This window comes from Thamnophis sirtalis, unplaced genomic scaffold (assembly GCF_051295495.1).
Source record: "Thamnophis sirtalis isolate CommonGarterSnake01/CBP01778 unplaced genomic scaffold, rThaSir2_p1.2 scaffold_6, whole genome shotgun sequence".
Classification (NCBI taxonomy): Eukaryota; Metazoa; Chordata; class Lepidosauria; order Squamata; family Natricidae; genus Thamnophis; species Thamnophis sirtalis.
In genome coordinates this window covers 116,748,353-116,771,144 of record NW_028261386.1, presented here as the reverse complement: position 1 = coordinate 116,771,144, position 22,792 = coordinate 116,748,353, and the positions used below count along the sequence as shown (strand labels likewise).

General features: G+C 36.8%; 1 protein-coding gene across 1 annotated transcript; it reads right to left on the bottom strand.

The window, feature by feature from the left end:
- Positions 1 to 1,558: 1,558 nt before the first annotated feature.
- Positions 1,559 to 17,859, bottom strand: AKIRIN2 (akirin 2). Its single transcript, XM_014068409.2, has 5 exons — positions 17,188 to 17,859; positions 6,934 to 7,074; positions 4,985 to 5,134; positions 2,492 to 2,563; positions 1,559 to 2,252 (listed from the first exon to the last, which is right to left on the bottom strand). The coding sequence occupies exons 1-5, from the start codon at positions 17,387 to 17,389 to the stop codon at positions 2,242 to 2,244; spliced, it is 576 nt and encodes a 191-aa protein (XP_013923884.1). The 5' UTR covers positions 17,390 to 17,859; the 3' UTR covers positions 1,559 to 2,241.
- Positions 17,860 to 22,792: the final 4,933 nt, after the last annotated feature.

Sequence of the window (22,792 nt, the reverse complement as noted above, 5' to 3'; positions counted from 1 at the left end):
ATTGCCAATAATGCACAAAGGCGGCTTTCTTCACCATCCCATAGGGAGGTTTCCACTTGCAAGACTACCAACTGTTCACGAACACTGCTGCAGGAGAAGAACAGACTTGGCATTTCAGCATGTAAACACTTTAATTAAGGTACTATATTCCAGTGAACCTCCATCTGTGCCCCTCATCCCCATATTAAATACATGTTTTTACATCACTTTCCAAAGAGCTCAGAGCAATTTTCTTATAGTTCAGAGACCTTAGGGAATCAAAAGTACTTAATCTTAGCAGCAGTGAACTACACCATGTGCTGTAAGTCCGTTCTGTGGCAAGGTATGTCCGATTGCTTAATACTCTCGCCCCTTTAGTTTTTCAAAGGCTCAAAGCCAACAATCCAGTGCAAATGTACAGTGGAAGTATATTAAAATCCATGAATCAAAATGGCAGTTTCTGTAATAGAAATCTTGTTAAAATTACATATGTGCCCAGAAGAATACGAACTTGCTTAGAATAAAGAATGTTTCAAAGTAGAGAGGTGAATAGATGGATATTTAAATGCAAGATGCCTGCAGATTTCATGTAAAACATGAATGTTAACATGAGAATATAATTTTAATGCTTTTGTAGTGATTTCAGTAGCAGCAGCACTGTAAAAAGTCAATAAGAGTCACGTAAGAGTGAAAAATAGTTCAAAAGGTCTAATCTAGTTTTCTTTATCCATATAAAAAGCAACTTCTTTACAATCTTCCAGCTGCAAGTAAGAAAATCTGGTAACTCCCTAGAAAAAGGCTCACACATTGAATTCAGTAACAGTAACAGAAGTAAAAACAAATTATCTGTTAAATAAGGTGTGAATGGGAACATGGTTCTTTTTAAACGTGGGAAAAAAGCCACTGAGATAAACACAGGCAATTTTCTCCAACCTCAAATTGCTTCCAAAGCAATGAAATTTTCAATACCTTCAATCTGGGATGAAGAAAGTTTCTAAAAACATAAAAAGTAGTTGCTCCTTAAGATATACTGCTTCAGAAAGCATCTTAGCTAACCTCACATTTCTGAGTCAAAAAATATTATTCAGACATATTATATAAGGTATGCCTTTGAGGAGTAGAACATGAAGAGATTACAACTGCTTCACCCATAATTTCTGCCAGCCTCACTTGCAGGAAAGTGGCTGCCTACAGGAAAAAAAAAAAAAAACACCACTCCTTCAGTATCAGTGAAGGCTTTGCTAACAGTTTAGAAGCTTAATTGACTACAGGAGGTTCTCCAGTGAAGAATTCACTTTTCTAAATAGGAGGAATGAAGGTAGCATGCCCATACCCTCTTCGCTCATATAACTTATTACGTTAAAGGAATGCTTGATGAGGACCAAAATTGCCTACAAAATCTCAAATTAGTCCTACACATGCCAGTCAACCTTAACAAAGCTTTCTAGAACATTCGTATCTATACCTTTCTTTTTGAACTATTAGCTAATAAATATTAAACATAGATTTATTTAGTACACTCACATCTATTTTATTTGAATGATGGCAAAAATGCCACTTATATAGGTAAAAACACAGGTTAGAAGTAAATGTTTTATTCTTTCAACTAAATTCCAGTACTACAAGGGCAGTAAAACAATGATACACTGAAAAATTGCAGCAATAAACATTTGTTAAAGACTGATAGAATAAATAAAACCTACAAAAATGAGAACTTATATAAACCCATTCTTAACCCCCCAAAAAAGTCATGGAATACAAAAATGCCCTCCTTCACTATTTCACAGGCAGTACTGTGGGCTAATTGCTTAGACGTTGTCCAGGGATTACATTCTAATTTAACTGTGAATACAATTTTGCAGTGCACAGTTATGAAAACCACACTAACTTCAGTCAGAAGTGTCATTCTACACTTTTATTTACACAACCAGTTAAGGGCAGAGTTCTAATACACCAGCTTTAATCCTTTTACTTTTCAAACTTATTAACAGAAGCCAAATTGTAATGATACAGCAAATGAGACCACTGGTATTAACAGGTAGCAAAGGTCCACATCCAGGTGGTACTGACATCAGGGAGCACTCCAAAACCAGTTGCTGCATAAGAGTGGTTGCCACTGACAAAAGCTTGAAATAACCAGTGTATACAGAGGAGGGGGGGGGGGGGAGGAGAGGGAATATGGCATTGTTGCAAGTCTTTAAAGGACAGCTTGCAACAACAGAACAGGGTTTCAGGGCTGCCCACGTATGCAGAAAACATGATTCATGAAACATCTGAAAAGGAAAAAAGAATCGAGTCAAGAAATAAGATAACCAAAGAATTTACACAACTAAAGCTCGGCAAAAAAAAAAAAAACAGTTAAAACTATATCCCTGTGAAGATCACTCCACTTTTGCGATGATTTCACTCTTATAAAGAAGAGTAGAGAAGTAGAGTTCTACTCTACCCCATTCTATCTACTTTGTCAAGCCACCAAAATCTAACATCAAGGAAAATAGCTTAAAATACTTACAACTTGCAGGCTGTTCTCCATATCGTCGCATGATCTGATCATGCGTAAACTTCACAAATGCGTCATACTGTTCTGTGATCAAAGAATATTTAAAGTAAGATACCATATATAAAAGTGCTTGTTTACAAGACAACACAAGGAAAATATCCTTTACTTTAAATACTGCATCCAGGGATGGAATTCAATGTTTGTCATAGGCAGATATGCTAGCTGAAACATGAATCTTATTTTACTCCATGCGTCTTTAGATTTTGTTTTTGGGTTTCTGGTATAATCTGAAGAAATACAGAGTGAATATCACGGGGATGATGAATTTGTTTCCTTTATGAAAATAAACCATTGTCCCTCTGTTCTAGCCATATTGTATCAGCTCCTTCAGTATCACGATTGAACAATTAAGCATTTTCTCCAATCTAGGGCTGTATATTTTGGATGACCTCAAAGGGTCACAAGTGCTTAGGGCAGTGATGGCAACCCTTTTTGAAAGCCGTGCCAAAATTAATTCTGTGTGCCCACACCCCGCAATTCAATCTGCCCCGCCCACCTGTGCATGGGCACATGATCCTCCCACATGGGGGGAGAGGACTTTTTGTCCTCCCCAGGCTCCGGAGGCTTTCCTGAAGCGTGAGGAGGGCGAAAAACGGGTCCAACTGGAAGGATGTTCAGAAACAATTTGTTTGCGGCTTCTGGAGGGCCTCCAGGGTAAGCTGTTTTCATCCTCCCCAGTCTTCAGGAAAGCCTCCAGAGCCTGGGGAGGGCAAAAAATGGATCCAACCAGAAGTTCGGGAATGAACTTTTGGTTGACCTGCTGGGCCCATTTTTTGCCCACCCCAGGCTCTGGAGGCTTTCCTGAAGCCTGGGAAAGGTGAAAACGGCCTCCCCCGGCCTTCCAGAAGACCGAAAATTGCAGAGCTGATGGCTCGCGTGCCGGCAAATATGGCTCCGCATGCCACAGATTTGCCATCATGGGCCTAGGGACATCATGCTGCAGTATTTTATTACATTTTGGTTAGCACTGAAAATTATTTTCTTAACTATACAGAAAAGGCTAATAATATGCTACCAAGATTTTACTAAAATATTTCTAGTTATCTTAAGGACAATTGCTTCAAGAAATTCATTCAAATATCATTTCCACTGCATATATGAAGATATATGCAAATATCTCAACTGCTGGCATAACAGTTATGCCTTTCCTTCATTTTCCACAAGAATAGTCATCCCTAAGGGGAAGATGCTCTATTGCAATTGAAACCTCGTCATACAGTTCACATTCTATATTAACAAAAACCTAGATTCTATCCTTATGTGACTATTTAAATAGTTTACAGGAGTTAAAACAGGTGATTAGAAACCTTATTAATGAATGATACTCAAAATATGAGGAAACTTGCAGCATATAGTAACTGTTGGTATCTTAATATTTAGTCAAAAGCTTCTCAAAATGTGAGTTAACAGAGAGTGCTAATTGATACTTATAGTAATTTGTATGAAGTACATCATGTCGGTCTCGTAGTGGTGTAGGCAATACAATACAATAGCAGAGTTGGAAGGGGCCTTGGAGGTTTTCTAGTCCAACCCCCTGTCTAGGCAAGAAACCTTATACCATTTCAGACAAATGGCTATCTATTATCTTCTTAAAGACTTCCAATGTTGGGGCATTCACAACTTCTGGAGGCAAGCTGTTCCACTGATTAATTGTTCTAACTGTCAGGAAATTTCTCCTCAGTTCTAAGTTGCTTCTCTCCTTGATTAGTTTCCACCCATTGCTTCTTGTTTTACCCTCAGGTGCCTTGGAGAATAGTTTGACTCCCTCTTCTTTGTGGCAACCCCTGAGATAACTGGAACACTGCTATCATGTCTCCCCTAGTCCTTCTTTCTATTAAACTAGACATACCCAGTTCCTGCAACCGTTCTTCATGTTTTAGTCTCCAGTCCCCTAATCATCTTTGTTGCTGTTCTCTGCACTCTTTCTAGAGTCTCCACATATTTTCTACATCGTGGCGACCAAAACTGAATGCAGTATTCCAAGTGTGGCCTTACCAAGGCATTATAAAGTGGTATTAACACTTCACGTGATCTTCATTCTATCCCTGTTTATGTAGCCTAGAACTGTGTTGGCTTTTTTGGCAGCTGCTAAACACCGCTGTGTGCAGTGTGATAGTATCCCATCTTCCTCTCCATCCTCATCAACTGTAATTTGTCAAGCTAAGAAGTGAGCAATTTAGAAGCCACCAAATATTAGCTAAGAACATTCGAATTCCTGAACATTAATCTTTATTGTGGTTAAAGATAGCTAAAAACATCTAAAAAACTAAATGATTTCAAAGTTAAGTGGTGTAAATTAACCATGCTGTTCCTACAAAGCAGAAAGATCATTATTTGAAACTATAAAGTACAGAAATCACCATTCAGAAACATGCAGTCATATAACAAGCCAAGTAACAGGATGGAAAAAATAACAGCTGACATACATTTTGTTTTTTATCATACCTGCAAGTTTTGTGGTCAAGATTTCTTCATATTCTTCACGAATTTTCTCTTCACGTTCTTTGAGCAAACGTTCACAGATCATTCCAACTTGTCTGAGAGTAAAGAGGGGCTGTTCTTTTTTCAGTGGTGGTGACGCTGCAGATGAAGTACCTTTGAACAAATTATTTCCAGAGGTAGTAATTTAATTATGCTTTAGAGCATGGGTGTCAAACTTGCGTCATTACGTGACATACCACAACTGTTTTCCTCTTTGTTAAAATCGGAGGGGGCAGCACGTAACGTATCTGGGGCCACAAGTCTGACACCCCTGCTTTACAGCATCTTCTAGAAGATTAATGCAGATAACAGTTCACTTTCTAAAGTACTTTGAAAATCAGATTACAACAATCATAGAGCTTAAATTCTAATGAAAATGGCTGCATTTATAGCCCACTGGTTTCAGTACATTTTAAGTACAAGCTTCTGAATTAAATGTTGGCTATGTATTAAAATCAGTAATTATAACTATAGAGCCAATTTAGTATAGTCAACAAGGCACCAGACTTGAAACTGGGAAATCATGAGTTCTAGTCCTGCCTTTGACAGGAAGCCAGTTGGATGACCTTGGGTCAGTCACTCTCAGGCTATAAAGCAGGCAGTGGTAAACTACCTCCAAAAACCCTTGCTCAGAAAAACTGCAGGGATTAGTTGAAGCAGTCACGAGGAGTAAAAAACTAACTTAAAGGCTCACACCATCACACACAAAGTTAGAATGATAGAAGTATATTGTTGTGACGAGGTATATAAATCAGATGTTTATTTACAAATGGCTAAAAGTGAATGTGACCCAGAATTATCATGAACTCCACTCCCCAATGAACTTCCTGAAGACAGGAGAGGGGAGACACATCTCACTAATTTTTCTTTCCCCTCACAGTCCTATTACTCCAGCTATATTAATTTTGTTAGATGTACATCCTGCCTTTTTTCTGGAAGCTTAAGAAGGCATACCATAGAGTAGAATGGTTTGAGCAAATGGCTAGCTCCAAGTCAGCTTTCATGGGCGAGGGTGAACTAGAACATGGATCTTCCCAATCTTAATCTAGCACTGAAACAAGCAGATTACATTGCTTCTCCTTGATTGAACCATGATTAGGCAGTCTCATAACAATGTTCCCAGGGAAGTGACAATGGATAGTTAAGAGCTTGAGAAATTAGCAAAATTATTTTTTTCTTCTTTCCAGTGAGGCTTAGCATTTTGAGAGTTTCTCTCAAAAAATGAAAGAAGATCCAATTCAATGCATTTCTGAACATAAAACATGGATGATTCCAAGTCAATTTATCATGCAAAATTAATTCAATAAAAGATGGGGAAAGGTTATAACTCAAATATTATAAACAGCTCATAATTTAAATACTACCTAAATGTTGTAAAATTTCGAAGTCATAAGTTGCACAACATTAAGATAGGAGCTATGAAGACTAACGAGGAGCCTTCTCAGTGGGGCCCATGTCTATGCATTGCTCTGCCTTCAAAGGTGATGTCTCCAATCTCCAGGCCCACAAGATCTTTTTATTGCATGTATATGGAAACTAATAATTCTTGCACTGAATCAGATTTCTTGGCGGTTTATATTGTTTTGTTTGTATTGTACACTACCTCAAGCCTGTAAATTGACATACTAGAAATAAAAGAAATGAAAAAATATCTAGTGTCTTTTCTTTCTCTTTATTGCACTAGCCTACCCCAACAGGTGTGTTCTTGGAAGATTTCTAACCCAGAAAGGATGGCTCAAACTGCTGGAACTGCCAAAATCTGTTCTGCAAGCAGTATCTATTCAGCTGGATAAACGTCATTAAAATGTAAGTTAAACTCATTCTAGTAGTAATAATCATTGTGATTCTTTTGTGTTTAGAGAAAAACACAATCTGACCCAAATTCAAATGCATTCTTATTCTAAAATCTTCACCTGGCAAAGCTGGTCCAGAAAGGAGAAATGCTTGTGACTGTGCATCAGTAGAACAACAAGGATCTGTTTGGTGAAAGTTTTCTAAATGTCTTCTCTTCTGCATGCGTTTGTATTCCTGTTTTATATTGTACAGAATTTGCTCTAGAAAAAAGAAACATACTGAACATGATTATGAATTCCAACTCAGTTATTTCAAACAATTTAAATTGAGAGAAAATACTCTAACGAATGGCAATAAAGGTAGTGTCAATTGTTTCAGAAGTTCAACTTATCATCTAAACATACTACAATTTCCAACCCTATTCACACCTTTCATATAGCTGCAAGATATAGATGTAGATAAAGAAAATAGCATTAGGCCCACTGATAATGTTCTCTGCTTTCCCCTGGAAATTAGCAAGAAAATTAGCAGACCATAACCAATACCTATGTTCTCCTTCCACAACATAACACTAGCGAAAACGTATTTCATATCTCTTTCCAGATTTGAGACCAAGAAAGGTACAAAACATATTTATATTATTTCTACACGTATATAATATTGTTCCACTAGTTAGGTTACATTACAGAAGCATCCAGAGTTTTTGCAGTATAGGTAATCTTTGATTTACCACCATTCATTCAGTGACCATTTGAAGTTATAACAGCACTGACAAAAGTGACTTATGACTATTTTTCACACATCCCTTGCAGCATTCCCATGGTCACGTGATCAAAATTTGGACGCTTGGCAACTGGCATGTATTTATAACAGTTGCAGTGTCCCGAGGTCATATGTTCACCAATTGTGACCTTCTGACAAGCGAAGTCAATGGGGAAGCTGGATTCACTTAACAGTGTTACTACTTAACAACTGCATTGAGTCACAACAATTGTGGCAAGAAAGGTTGTAAAATGGGGGCAAAATTCACTTAATAACTGTTTTGCTTAGCAATAGAAATTTTGGGCTGAATTATGATCTAAGTCCAGGACTATCTATAATTGTTCACTGCCTACATATTAGTATTTTCAATAAGAGCAATCAAGTATATTTTATATTGAAAGCTACTATGCTGTTTCCCTGAAAATAAGCCCTCCCCGGATAAGTCCAATCGTGCTTTTGAGTGCATGTGCTAAAATAAGCCCTCCCTGAAAATATTGCAACACAATAGCAGCCACAAGATGACCATGCTCGCCACCTCCTAGCCCTCAAAAATAAGACCTCCCCTGAAATAAGGCCAAGTGCTTATTTCAAGGGTCAAAAGACCCCTGTCTTATTTTTGGGGAAACACAGTATATGTTTTCTGCTATGAGAATTTAGCACTACCTTTCTTTTCCCTCATCCAAAGCAATGATTAATAGCTACAGAAGCAACCACTATTGTATTGCAGTGGTATCTTGGTACTCAACCACTCTGAAACTCATCGAATTTGATACTCAACACATTGTAACATGAAAATATTGTCTCGGTACTCATTGTTTGCTTGGTACTCAAGGCACAACCTAGAACATGTCTATGTCGGCTGCCTTGTGACTCACTACATTATTCCTTATGGGAATAATTGGTTTGGTACTCATCGTGACTTCTAGAACCAATTAAGGATAAGTTCCAAGGTACCACTATATTTGAGAATCTTTCTTGTCCATGACCAAACAAGTATATTTTTATGTGGCTATTATATCTCCAAGCACACTTAATTGCTTTGCAGAAAACTCAGAAACATATTTTTATTCTGCCAGCAAATGATACCTAGCACCAAGTATATAACAAAAAAGTACATTATTTTAAATTATTGTATATAAAATTGTAACATTTGAAGGCGTATGCCCTGCAATTCACATAAAAACTTGCCTCTTTCCAATATATTATTTTGGAATCCAGATGCACAATTCATGGTTGCTAGCTATTTCAATTTACTAAGCAACTTTTCTTACTATGGACTCTTATTCTTTCTTACAGCCTTTCCCAGTGGAAGCTTAGTTTAATAACTAAACTCAATAAATAATTGCATACATTTATAACGAGAAAAAAATACTGAAGGGGGGAAAGAAAGAAAAACAATAGAAATAATCTCAGATATACAATCTTCTAGATAGGAAATCTCTAATTTTAGAAAACTGTGAGCCACTATTTTACAATAATGAACTTCTTAGGCAAACAAATTCATTTAAGGGCCATTGGAGACCATAGTGGACATAAGGATATTCATATTAGCAACATGAAACTCTAATATACTAACTAGCCACCCTTGCTAAAATTATTAGCACTTACTACTGAACTGTACTCTATTCACATTGCTAGAGGCAGGAATCTTATTCTCCCCCTTAATTGTCCCATGATAGCAGCTGCAGTTCCTCCTACTAAAAGAAATTAGCAACAGTTACTGTAGAAAAGCTACCAATTTGCAAGAATCTGGTTTCAACTTGATCGCAAATCTATTAAATATGCCTTCATCAAATCAGGCTCACAGTTTATTCCACACATTGGCATATAAAAATCATTTGACTTTTTTTATAAAATAAAACTTTTATAAAAATGGAAAATAGATTTTAAAAGGTTCAGAAATAGTTCAGAAAAATGATTAGAATTTAAAAGCTAATTTCTAATTATATTCTAGGATACTAAAATATGAAAATGAGATCAGTTAACAAAGTGCTCTAAAAGTGTAAAGTCAATTAAAAGAGTATATGATGGAGTACATCTGGAAAAGAGGGAAGAATTTGAATATGACATCAAAGATAAAGTAAAACTAAATGAAGTCTTCAGCATTTGAGGAAAAAGCTTTTATCCACAAATATGTCATCAAAATGTTTAGTATATAGTTTTGTCAGAGATAATCTTATGAATTTATCTGAGATTAAAAGAAATCCAAAGAACTGATTATAAGCATACATGGTTGCAGTATTCCATTAATATAGCAATAGTTTGGGTCTTTAAAAAAAGGCAAAGTACTAAAATGTAAATTAGTTTGTAGCAGGTGCCCTGAACAAAACAGGGAAATCTAAATTAATTCTTCCAAAATGTATTTGATGTAATACTTGCTTTTGTTCTAAGACTATTATCAGAGTTGTGGCAGGATCCACATGATTTAAAAACATAAATCAAGCTCCTTTAAAATATAAAACTTGAACTGACAAAGAGAACAAACCTTGAAAATGTCCTCCCAAATAAAAAAAAATACTTTTTCTAAGCCTGCTTTTTCATCCGAAGAGAACCCCTAGTGTGGATTCTCTCACTTGGACCACTGAAATATGGAATTATCAGGGTCAATATTCCAATGCAGGATTAAAGATTTCTAATGAAATTTTAAAAAGCCACACAACTGGAGTAACCAAATCCCACAGGTACACAAAGAATCTGGAATAATACATTCAAAATATAAACAATTACAGCAAATCTCTTATTTTCTTTCCAGAAAAAGCAATAAACCTTGTAGAGGAATCTTTTTATTAACAAAATCTAACTTGTATTTAAAGACACACTCCAAGGAATGATTGTTTAAAAAAAAAAAGCCTTATCAGGGTTTTGTTAAATATTACCTTTCTTCAGACAACAAAAACATATTTAATACAATTTTTAAGATGGCTGCTGTTTTATACATAATTGCTAAAATATTCAACACTCATCTTTGAATTTGAGCTGATTTAACTCCAAATGGCTTCACTAGTGTTATAAAGTTTGCACTATTCATTATTTATAAAATAATTTTATATGGTATGAATTTACATTATTTTTTTTCTCAAACACCAAAGACACATTTTCACCATAAATGAGAACAAAATCTTCCCAACTAATTAAAATATTGTGGTTTGAATTATCTGAATTTGAATAATTTAATTATTTAAGTGTATTGATTAAATCCTCCCAACTTCCTTTACAAGACTGTTGTTAAATGCTGCTAGATAATGAGCTTAAACAATATGCACGCTCATGAAGATTTGCCACCAAAAGGGGACACATTAGGATTTTTCTAGGATTGGTAAAGCTAATGTCAGGAAGGTAAAAGGTTCAAATGAGTTGAGGTTGGTAAAGAATACTAAGAACAATATTGAAGGCTTCCTGAACATATGGTGAAGAACCAAATTACTAAAAGAGACAAATGATCCTCAAAAAAAAAAGTGGGGAAAGGAGAAACTATAGACTAATCAATCTGACACTGATGTCTTCTCATAATATTCTTATTCAAATATATATATCCCAATTTTCTAGTGACTCAATGAAATATGATGCAACATTGTTCCATTACAATAATGTAAACAGCACCACTTCCACATTATGCCTATTATTTTGCCATCTATAACCTCAGTTTCCCTTTGGCACATAAATAGCTTGACATTTTCAATGTATGTTACACTATTATTAAAAGTGTCATGATTATTTAGTAATCAGTGGACATATAGCAACAAGACATATTAGTTCAAGACAATCAAGTGCTCTTCCAGGTATAGCATCCTTCATACTGACTCTTCTTGCTTCAAGCAATATACATAGAACTGACATTACGAGGTGGATTCATGTCTATCATGCTAGCAGAATAGCCAGGATTTTGTTTAGTATGGATTTTAATTTTTAAGAAAAAAAGAGAAAAATCTAGGAAAAACATTATCATTCTGATATTATTTAAATTAGATATTAGATATGTAATTTTACTTTTGAAATAAAATAAATATTGAAGAGGATATTTAAAATATTCTGTATCATTCCAACTTTACTATATGTGCTGCCAAAACAAGCACAGGATATTTAAAATATTCTATGGAGACTTAAACTGGTAAACAAAAATCAAACAGATAATAATCTGCATGCTTTTTCATACTAAAAGTATGATACATTTCATGTATAGGAAACTGTATCAACGCATCAATAATATTTCTAACTAACTACTATTTTTTAATTGTGAAGTACAAGGTTTCTAGTTTTTCAAATAAGGCACCACCAATATTGGGATACAAAGTACTAGGTGACCATTCAATCAAACCAAGTTTTAAAATGTTGTTGCAAAAGAAGTTTACTGGAACAATGTCCTAAGACTTTGGCTCATATGATTATATAGGTTGCCAGAAGCATTTATGAACGTAAGCCAAGTCCATTAACACTGGATCTTGGCAGTAATTATTACAATGTTCTAAATATGTCCTATGATGGTTCAGTCATACATTTAAGTCATCAAATGATGAATAGACATAGAACTAGTTTAAAATAGTGCTCACCAGGTAATTTAAATGTTCAAAGTCAAGCAACTGTGAAAAGTTTTGAAATAGTTATATTGTAAATAAATGTAAGCCTCTATCTAGTAATTTTAACAACTTTATACTGCACAATATGATCCTCATTAAAATTGATGTATCAAGAGTATACTAAGTCAAAATTCTCTTCTTGATAGTTTAATTCTGGGTATATTTTCTTTAAGTTCCTGAGTAAATCATGGGACTCTTCCAGGTATATACTAGACATATGATTGTACTTGCAATAAAATAATTAGTACTCTATTATAAGGTTTAGTCTGAAATAGAACCACATGATGGATGGATGTATGTATGTATGTATGTATGTATGTATGTATGTATGTATGTATGTATGTATGTATGTAAAACTGAGAAATCAGGAAACTCAAATTTAAATCCCTACTTAGCTATGATGTTCACTTGATGGCTTTGTACCAATCAATTCTCAGTATAATCCAACCTTTTAAAGTTGTTGATGGCAGCATAGCACATTCATATTTTGAACTTTTGGGGAAAGGTATTGTAAAAGTGTACTAAAAGTAGGTACAAGTATATTAATTTTGTATTTTGTTAAATGAAAAACACTGTCTTAAGTTTGATTAGGTGGCCTTACAAATCCAGCAAAATAAATACATTATTAGTTAATTTACATACTAAGAAGTTACCATTTGGAATGGTACTGTTTTTATTTTTATGGAGAGGGGACTGACTATTGATTTTTCTGGATGTTTCCCTTGGGAATTTAAATCTTTTTTTCTGTATGTTTCTGTATGCTAAGTTGCCCAGAGTCATCATAAGTAATTTCAAAAATTAATCAATTGATAGATGTATTTATGCAGTAACTAGAAATCAAGTACAACTTGAGGAGCTTCTTCCTTTTTATACAGTCCAACTAGCCAAAGCATAACTATAATTTCCAAACTGAAGGAAAATTGTAGTTCGCTAACAGAAAAAATAATTTTTGTGTACAATGTCAATTCACAACCCACTGATCCAAAGCCTTGGGCTGAAAAAACCTAAGATACGAAGTTCCTGTAGATGATGACAAATGTCAGACAGAAAATCAATATGAAGCAAAATAGAGCCTGATGGGTATTAACAAAAACTGTAAAATTCTATGCAACATTCACAAGAAAATTGTCCTTTCTCCCCTTCATTCATTACCATATTTAATTAACAAATATATATTAGTTACATAATTACAACTTAGTTAGATTTTTATCCCTCATTTATTAATTTGGAAAGTTTTATTTTTAAACAGAAAAATTCAAAGGCCTTAATCCTAGAGGGCTATATGGAAAAAGACAAATACCAATATAACTAGTGATTTCAAAATATATTCCAAAAACTGGAACTTTTCTATTATTATAGAATATTTTTCCATGACTTTTAAGAAATGCAATATTTCATAAAAACAAGACAAGGGTAGTGTATCCAGTTAAATAAAAATATTTACTTGTCATTATCACTTTATATATTTACCAGGGGATATTTCAGATATGCAAATAATAGTCTGTTTCTCAAATCAGACTTTCTAGTTCTTTCCCCAAGCATCTGAAATCTCTGAAATCCACTTCCACAAAATTGAAGGAGTTAAGGCACAGAAAAGAATCCATTAATGAATATACCTTAATATATAACATTTTTAAATAAAACTTTGTTTCAAAGACGTTAGCATGTAATCCTATATTTTATGGGGGGGACGGTACTTGTGCTATTTATTTAAGTGAAGTATTGTAAATCATTGAATTAGAATTCCCAGCATTCCATACTGTTGGCAATGCTGCCTGGATACTATAGGAGTTGTGGTTAACGTTAGTTTGTCCACTGACACTGCCTTGATACAGAAATTTTCTAAAATGTTTAATGAAATATCAATTGCAGCCACTACAAATAGTAATACAACTTTAGATTTTTATCCCTCATTTATTAATTTGGAAAGTTTTATTTTTAAACAGAAAAATTCAAAGGCCTTAATCCTAGAAGGCTATATGGAAAAAGACAAATACCAATATAACTAGTGATTTCAAAATATATTCCAAAACTGGAACTTTTCTATTATTATAGAATATTTTTCCATGACTTTTAAGAAATGCAATATTTCATAAAAACAAGACAAGTGTAGTGTATCCAGTTAAACAGGTGCCAACCTGTGTTGTGTGTGACATTTGTTTTCTATCAACTGCCCCATAATAGAAATATGACAGCTAGTAACAAACTATGAAATATGCCAAAGGCATTCTGCAGCATCTATCATTCCTTAAAGAATATCAAGTTATCAGAAAGTAGTATTAACATTAAAGCCATGCTATAACAAATTCATCACCAAGGAACACCACATTTCTAAAAAAATCTATACAATATTCACTGAAAATTGTAAATGCAAATGTGACACACCACAATTAACAATTAAAGTATTTCTAGTGATGCTATAAGTAGTAGAATGCTTCACAGGGTATGGGTTAGACTAGATAAACTACCAAGACCCCGCCAACTCTTTTATTCTATGATTCATTAGGCAGTAACACTGTTATTCTTCCACAACAAAGATGTTTCAGGTTCAAATTCCCTGTAAGACAGGTTCAACCAAAAGAGAATGGACATTTCAAAGCTGCTCAGTAGGTTTTCATAGTGGCAGAGCAGAGGGGCTTGTACTTGGATTTCCCTAGCTTTACCCAACAAACTACACTAGTTCTCAGTAATTTAAGTATATGCTTAGCTTTATTAGATCAGAATGTTACATCATAATAGATTTTTTTACGTGATGCAAGCATTTTTATAGGCAGAAATGCACGTTTTTAATACAATGAAAATGTATTTGTGAACACACACTTCAAAGAAACATACCTGAGTGACAGATTTTGTACAATGACACAATTATGTGTATCTGTGTGGAATTATTGATCTGTCTTAAGTTAGTATCCTAGAAACCTCATTAAATATTTAAATACAAGGCTGTTTCTGCACAATTAACCTGTCTATATTCTATTTTAAATGGAATTGCTTAGCTTAGCCAACCATCCATTTATACCTTTCAACAGCATTATTCTTTAATAGGTTTTTCCAGGAGCTCCTTATGTTTCAAAAGTGTGTTTTCAAATGACTGCAAGCTGTTTAATGACTTGAGATGCCTAGCTGTCCACTGCACTGAATCAATTTAAAACCCCTACTTACATTAAATATTCATTAAGACGAATATTTCTTTTCTACTTTCAGTGAAGTCACCCACTTTATGTGGTAATAAACAGTTGGCTGAATTTCATTTTAACAATGGTTACTTTATAACAATGATGAAGATACATAATTTGTCCCACTGACTCTAAAAGCTGCTCACTCAAATATTCCAACATTTCTAGCATCCCGTTAAAATCACATAAATTAGGTGGGCTATGCTCAGTACCATATCATCTAATTCTTTCCCTCAAATGTCAAGGAAGAATCAAAGTGTTTGCTTGCAGAATGTTGAAAATAGGATAAAGTTCACATGAGTTTAGGGGTGGTGTCAATTGCTTATCCAATTTATAGGCCATGATATTAATATTTCATATTATTTAATAACCTGTAGTCTCAAGAGAAAAGATAAATATAATAACCTCTGATCTTGTAATAATTTAAAATTTCCATTAAGAAAGCATCCTTCAAAATCAAAGATATTTCCAAGGCCTAAAGCTCATTTCAAAAGAATTTACTATGTAATCATATTTGTACAGTGTTGGTTTCCTTACTAATATGGCAATGCCAACTATCTCAACAGAACTTACAAACTGATCCAAAACCAACATTCCCAACAGGCCAGGTACACTTTTAGACAATTATGAAATGAGAATTGTAGAGATGAGTGAGAAGAAGAAGAAAAAAGCCTTTTGTTAAAAGCCTAGAGATATGAAAACAATACTGGAAAAAAGGCCAGTTACAGTCATTATGAAGGTGAGGTAATCCCTACCATCAGAGGGACAACCCAACAAGGCTTGGTGTTGCCACTAATTTTTCTTTGTGAGAGAAGAGCCTAGATACAACCCACCTTACCCATACCTACTACCTTATTTGCTGCTACTCTAAACACACCCTTTTATAAACCCATTATCACTAAGCTTCAGGAAACGTGGGCACTCTCGGCCTTTAAAATCCCAAGCGGTGTTAAAGAGGAAGGAAGGGAGAGGGGGAAAAAAAAACCAGCTGTCCTCTCATCTTGCAAGGCGGCCCGGCCTTTTCCCAAACGGCCCTGGAGTGTGGGGGGGTGATTGATGGCAGACCCCGACTAGGTCCGCCCCTCCTGCGCTGCGAGAGGCTCAGGGAAATCGGCCCCGTCGTCTAATAAGCTCAGGAGCTCACATTACTCCCCGGAGTTAATGGGCTTCAAGCAAACCGATCGATCGGTCGCCTGCACCGGGAGGGCATCCAAGAAAGGGCAGAGAAACCGAGTGGTGGTGGTGGTGGTGGGGTGGGAAGAGGGGGAGGAGGAAAAAAAGAGGGCTGCTGCATTCGAGCCTTCTCGGCCGAGGAGAGCACCGCCTCTCCCTCGCGATAACTCCCCAGTTCCTCTTTTCTCGCCGCCGCACCAATACCTCTCGAACCGCCCAGGCCGGCCTTTTCCCAAGAGGGGGGGTAGGGGGGAGAGGCAAAGGTGCGGTGGGAAGAGTATTCACACACCCCCATCGCTCCCAAGGCCGGCGCAGAAAAGAAAGGCCAGCAGTCTTCCTCCCCCCCTCCCGTCCCCTCGCAGCCCAGGACGAACCCCTTCGGGGGCCTCTCCCGTATTTGCCACTTCCCCACCCCCACCGCGGGGAGGGCGGCCATTTCCATTGTGCCGACACCGCGGCGAAAGAAAAAAGCGGGGGGGGGGGAGGGGACGGCTTCTGTGGGAAAGCGGAGGCCGGACCAGACCCCCCCCCCATTCGGAGGGGAAGGAGAAGCGGCGGTTGTCGCTCTTCCGAGGCTTTAGAGGGGCCCAAGATTTGTCTCTGTCGCTCCCCTCGCCCAACGCCCCTTCCACGGCCCCACCCAACCCTCCCCCCACTCCCAGTCTCTCTCCCCCCCCCCGTATTTTACCTGTGGTGAGGCGAGTGGACACTTCCCCGAAGGGCGAAGGCTCCATGCGCAGGTATTTCTGCGGGGACGAGGCAAAAGAGGCCGAAGAGGAAGAGGCGGCTGCCGAGGCGGACAATGGAGTGCAACGCCGTCGCTTCGGCGAGGCCGGGCTCAGCAAAGGGTCGAAATCGAGAGTCCGTTTTAAGGTCGCGCCGCACGCCATGGCCGAGCCGGGCGGAGAGGGAGGGCGGTGGAGGAAGAGGAGAAGGAGGAGGAAGAAAAAGGAGAAGGGGCTCAGCAGCTGAGCCGGCTGGGCCTTTCGCACCGAAGGAGCGGCCAGAAGGACTGACACGGGAGGCGAGGGAGAGGAGAGCTTCCCGAGCTGCCGCGTCTTGTCAAACGGCCGGTCGCCACCGCTCTGCGCCGCTTCGGCTTTCTCCTGCCGGCCGCCGGCTCCGCCTGCGTCTCCAGGGAGCGGCCCGGAGCTTTGGGCCCGGCTCAGCTGGACTTATAGGCTCCGCCCGCGGAAAATCCGCCCCGGGTCGTATCCGGGAGGGTGTCTAGGCCGGTGGGGGCGGCTTGACGGGAGGCTACCCGGCCTGGAGCCGCCGATGAAGAGCGATGACTGCGGCGGTGGCCGTCGCGCGTCTCTCTGTGACTCTTCCACACCAGCAATATGGCGTCAATAACAACGCCGCTGATTCAAAAACCAGCTCTCGCCAATGCGCTTGCGCGGCGTGGAGGTGGTGGCCGACCTAAAGGATCAGGGGAGTTGTGGTTTATTTGGGGCGGTTTTTCCGCCTTCGTCGTAAACACGCTGCAGGGAAGCAGGGACCACAATACCCATAGTACATTGCGTGAAAGAGTCGACTTCCGGGATGGAATTTAAATCCCTACAGAGGAGCCTGGATTTTAGGAACGAAAGTGGGTTTTTTTTAACGTTGAGAGTAAAATAATACGGGAAGAACTTCGTTTGCGGAAATTTTAAAAGGCCCATGAAACTTAAAAATGGCCTTTATAGTGTTTGGCGAAGAGAGTCTTCTTTTTCAAGTTGCTTCCGAAGCACATTACATATTTTGGAAGAAAAAAAAATTGAACGGCCGAAAATAAATACTTGTTTTATAATATACGCGTAGAATTATTGGTGATACAACATTGTTTTTTTTTTCAAAGCTAAGATACTCATCAAGCAATATTATTTCTGAAGAGCTTTACATTTATGGTTAGACTTTGCATTAAAGAAAGAGCACAAAGCGCACAATAAACTGATGAGGTTTTATTTAATTTGATTAAACTACACCTATTAAAATAAACTGAAGTAGGATTAAAACTAAAGAAAGAATCTTAGATTTTTCTGATTTTTTTTCCCAGTCTGGGAACTGTAGTTGGCCCTAGGCCTCCAGATCAGTTTTTACTAAGCTGTGACGTCCCAACTATGCTGGGTGAACTCGATTGAAATTTTGAATAGTTAAAATATGCGAGTAATTAGTCTTTTAGTACTCCATAGAGAAACAATGTTTGTGTCTTGAATGCATTAATATGAATTTATGTGAAAATTATTTCCTAGTGCCTCATGATTCTACCATTGTGAAGTATTTATTCAATTGATATGTCTGGCTGCTACTCCCTAAGCAATCCTCAGCAGTTTATACAAAACCTTGATTGATAGTTCAGCCCAGTTTGTGTCTATTGATCTATCATTAAAAATATTAATGCAGCATTGTGGACAGTAATTCACATATGTCACACTAAGACCATGTAGGGGTCATGTAGGTCCTGGACAGAGAGGCTTATTATTTGACTTGGCTTCTCAATCAAGTAAACAAGGCAGGAGATAGTAGCAAACCAATTCCTCATTATTGCCAAGATAAAGGCATGACTATAGCGACCAGAGGTCAAATTTGATACAAGAAGCAGTAGTATATTGGTTGAGTTTGTACCAAATTATGTTACTGTTAAAACATCATTAGACAATTTGGAGTAGTGATTAAAACACCAGCTAGAAACTGGGAGACCATAAGTTCTAGTCCTGTCTTGGGCACAAAGCCAGCTGGGTGATCTTGGGCCAGTCACTTTCTCTCAGCCCTAGGAAGGAGACAATGGTAACCCACTTCTGAAAAACCTTGACAAGGAAACTCCAAGCAGTCTCTAAGAATTGGACGTGAATGAATGGGATAAAACATAGTTTTGCCTGGGCTTTTTGCCTATATCTTTTTAATGTAAATGATGAAGATACTCTTGTGGGTATATGACTGGCCCAAGGTCAGCCAAATGGCTTTGTCTTGTAAATGGGACTAGAACTCACTGTCTTCCAGTTTTTAGCCTGATGCTTTAACCCACGGGTGTCAAACTCATTGACTTTTTGTGACTTTTTTCCCTTTGCGGAGCCGGGGTGGGCGTGGTCTGGACGTGAGGCATCCAGCCTGCTGGCCACCAGTTTGACACCCCTGCTTTAACCACTACACCAAATTGGCTAATGATGTTTAGCAGTAACATAATGAACCCATTGCTGCTACTACTACTTGTATCAAGTTTGATCTCTGGTGGCTATAGTCATGTCTTTGGCTTGGCAACAATCTAGAATTGGTTTGCCACTCTCTCCTGTCATGTTTACTTGGTTTTCCAACTAGTCTACATCCTTGGAATTCTCTTCAGGTTTCCCATAGAAGTAATAACTAGGCCTCCAAGTGACTCTACTTACTTTTTGAGTAGGTCAGCCAGATGCTTTTTCTGATCCTTCTATGCTTGCAGATTGCCCATGTTTGAAGAATCCATTGATATTTCTCTCACATTTATGAAATGAACAATTGTTTTTGAGGACATCTAGGAAATAAATGAAAATTGCTGTGTAGCGTCACCTGTTTTGCACTCTGAATTCCTCCCCGCCAACTCTTAAGTCCAGCACTTGGCTTCCAAAATATTGCCTACCTGTTTTTAGGTGGAAAGTTAGTTTGAATTGAACAGGAAGATAATATTTTTCGAAATGGCTGACTCCATATGATTAGTACTGAATTATGCCTAGTTTTTGTTTTGTGAAAACAGCCTAAAGATATGGTCTGTTGTCCAATCTGTAAAAAATAAAATTGTTTAACAACATTGACATTTCATAATCAAGTTTGTTACATCCAAGGACTAGAGGGTACAACATGCCCACAAATTTGCAGATGTTAGTAACATGAACATTATATTCTTTTGAATCTGTTCATGTCTCCTTTTAGTTGTACAGTATATGAGGCATCGAAATGTCTGGTATTGATACATTTTGATAGAAGCAGAACAACATGAACATTTATTTATTCATCAAATTTGTATAGCCACCCATGTCACAAATGCTACTATGGAATACAAATTATGGCCAAGAAAGCATTATCATGAAACCTAATTCAGCTAAAGACAGGCAATTTGCATCTTTCCATTTGTTTAATATCATAAGAACATCTAGAAATAGATGAAGTTAAAAAAAATAACAATGCTATTACAAATAACGCCAATAATGGTTTTCTGTGCATTTATTTATAACTCATATTTATATCTATAATTAAATACAAATGACAGTATTTAAGCTGGAATATATCAATACTGCTTTGAAGTACAAAACTTTTGTAACAATATTTTAAAATATAAAGTGTGAAAACTGAAAATTGTGAAATAGATTTTTAAAATACCGGTAAATGTACACACTTTTCATTAACAAACATTTGAAATTAGGTACATAAGCCTCTCTTAAAGCACTTAGAGTTCTGTATAAACATGGCCAAATTCCTGAAATAAAAGCTTTTAGTGTCAGATATGACAGGAAGTTGTGTAATTAGCTTGTGTATGCATTCTGGATTAGAACAGACTTGCTTATATTGTAATGGGATACTTCACAGAAACCATTACTAGAACATAGAATTTTAAAGTATATCAGGGAAATGGTTCTACATATTTACTATTCTTCTTTAGAAGGGTATTAAAATGGTTTCAATAACACATTGAATAACAATTTCTCACACAGATATTAATTATATTAGCTTTTATAACTTTTTCCTTCCTCTAATGCTGTGTTGGGAATGACTAGCATATATGTGCGAGGGGAACCGTTACCTTTAATGCTGTTTTAAATACAGTTTTGAAATATCTTGTAGACCTGTTTTCCAAATAAGTCAACATAAGAACCTAGTGGGAGATACCTTCTTAATAAAATTGCCTCCTAATTCAAAGTCAATATGTGTGTTTTAGGTGGCTATATAAATTTGTTTAATCAATTAAATAAATAAAGAGAAATTGAGAACCTGGATCAATTATTAATGTTTACGTACCTGAAAAAAAATGGTTAATTGTCAATATTTTAAGGTTTCTTCATTTCATTAGCTCTTTCATTAGTTCATACACCTTAACTCAATCAAGATTCTCTAATGCATTAGGAGAATAACTCTCATAATTCTTGACCACTACTGACATTGATCATACTGACTGGGAATTATGCGGGTTACAGTCCAAAATTAAATAAATAAATAACAAAAGTTATAGATAAGCTAGCAAAAAAGATAAAAATGAGTCTGATTTTAGAGTAAAATTTAGAATTGTATTAAACAAGCAGTACATTTTTTCAGAAAATATAATATTTCTAATGAGGATTGTCTGGTATTTGTCAAACAGTCCCTGTAGCAAATAGAAATTTAAACCATTGGTGGGTAAAGCAGCTAATCTATTTCCCTCAATATTTCCTATTTGTACAAATAGAAGTTTAACAAATACTTTTTCTTCTTTAGATGTAATAGCATCACAAATATCAGTAAATTCAAGGTAAGGGGAATATTTAAATTAGTAGAATAATACATAATGTTTCAGAAAAAGCAATTCGGGGAACATACAAAGTTTCTCTAAAATACAGTTAAAGACTCGGGAAGCATCTAATAGCAAGTGGCAGTGCAGGGAGAAAAACAGGGTGAAAGGGGAATGGAATTGTGCACCCAAAAAAGCATAACACAAAGCAGCATAGTTTTGCAAACCCCACTCATTTCCCCTAAATATTTTTTATCCTGTGCATTGAGGAGTATAATTTTTGATGAGCCTATACAGAGAGATGAATGGCTCTCCCTACATGAGATACATTGGTTACATTTATTAGTAGTGCTAATCCACAAATCAGTATTCTATGGACAAAGCAGTTTGAGAGCATTGTGCTTGTATGCACCACCTTTACTTTCACACACAAAGAAGGAAATTGCCCTCTGCAAGGCTGAACAAACTGCTTTTTCCAGTGATGTCCAAAAGAAACTAGGAGCAAATCACGGTTCTAGATCTTTGCTTCTTAACCATTACTAGAACAAGGCAATTCTACTTTTCAGGTCTTGCATGGTTAGTTCAAAGCCACAGCAAGAATCTTTCACATTTTCTCTTTTCTCAGGTACAAAGGAAGACAGAATGGGAATCACCTGCAAGCCTGAGGCTCATACCAGATGATCCCTGTGGTGCTACACCATGTGGTTTTTTTTATGATCTTTGATTCAAGCAGCTGAACTATGTAGGGCACTTCACTCAATCTGGTTTGTTAGGATTTCATGTTGAGAGGTGTTATTCCAGCACAACTGATTTCTTTGTCATTCTGAAACTTTTAAACATTTTGTATTATTTTAATGAG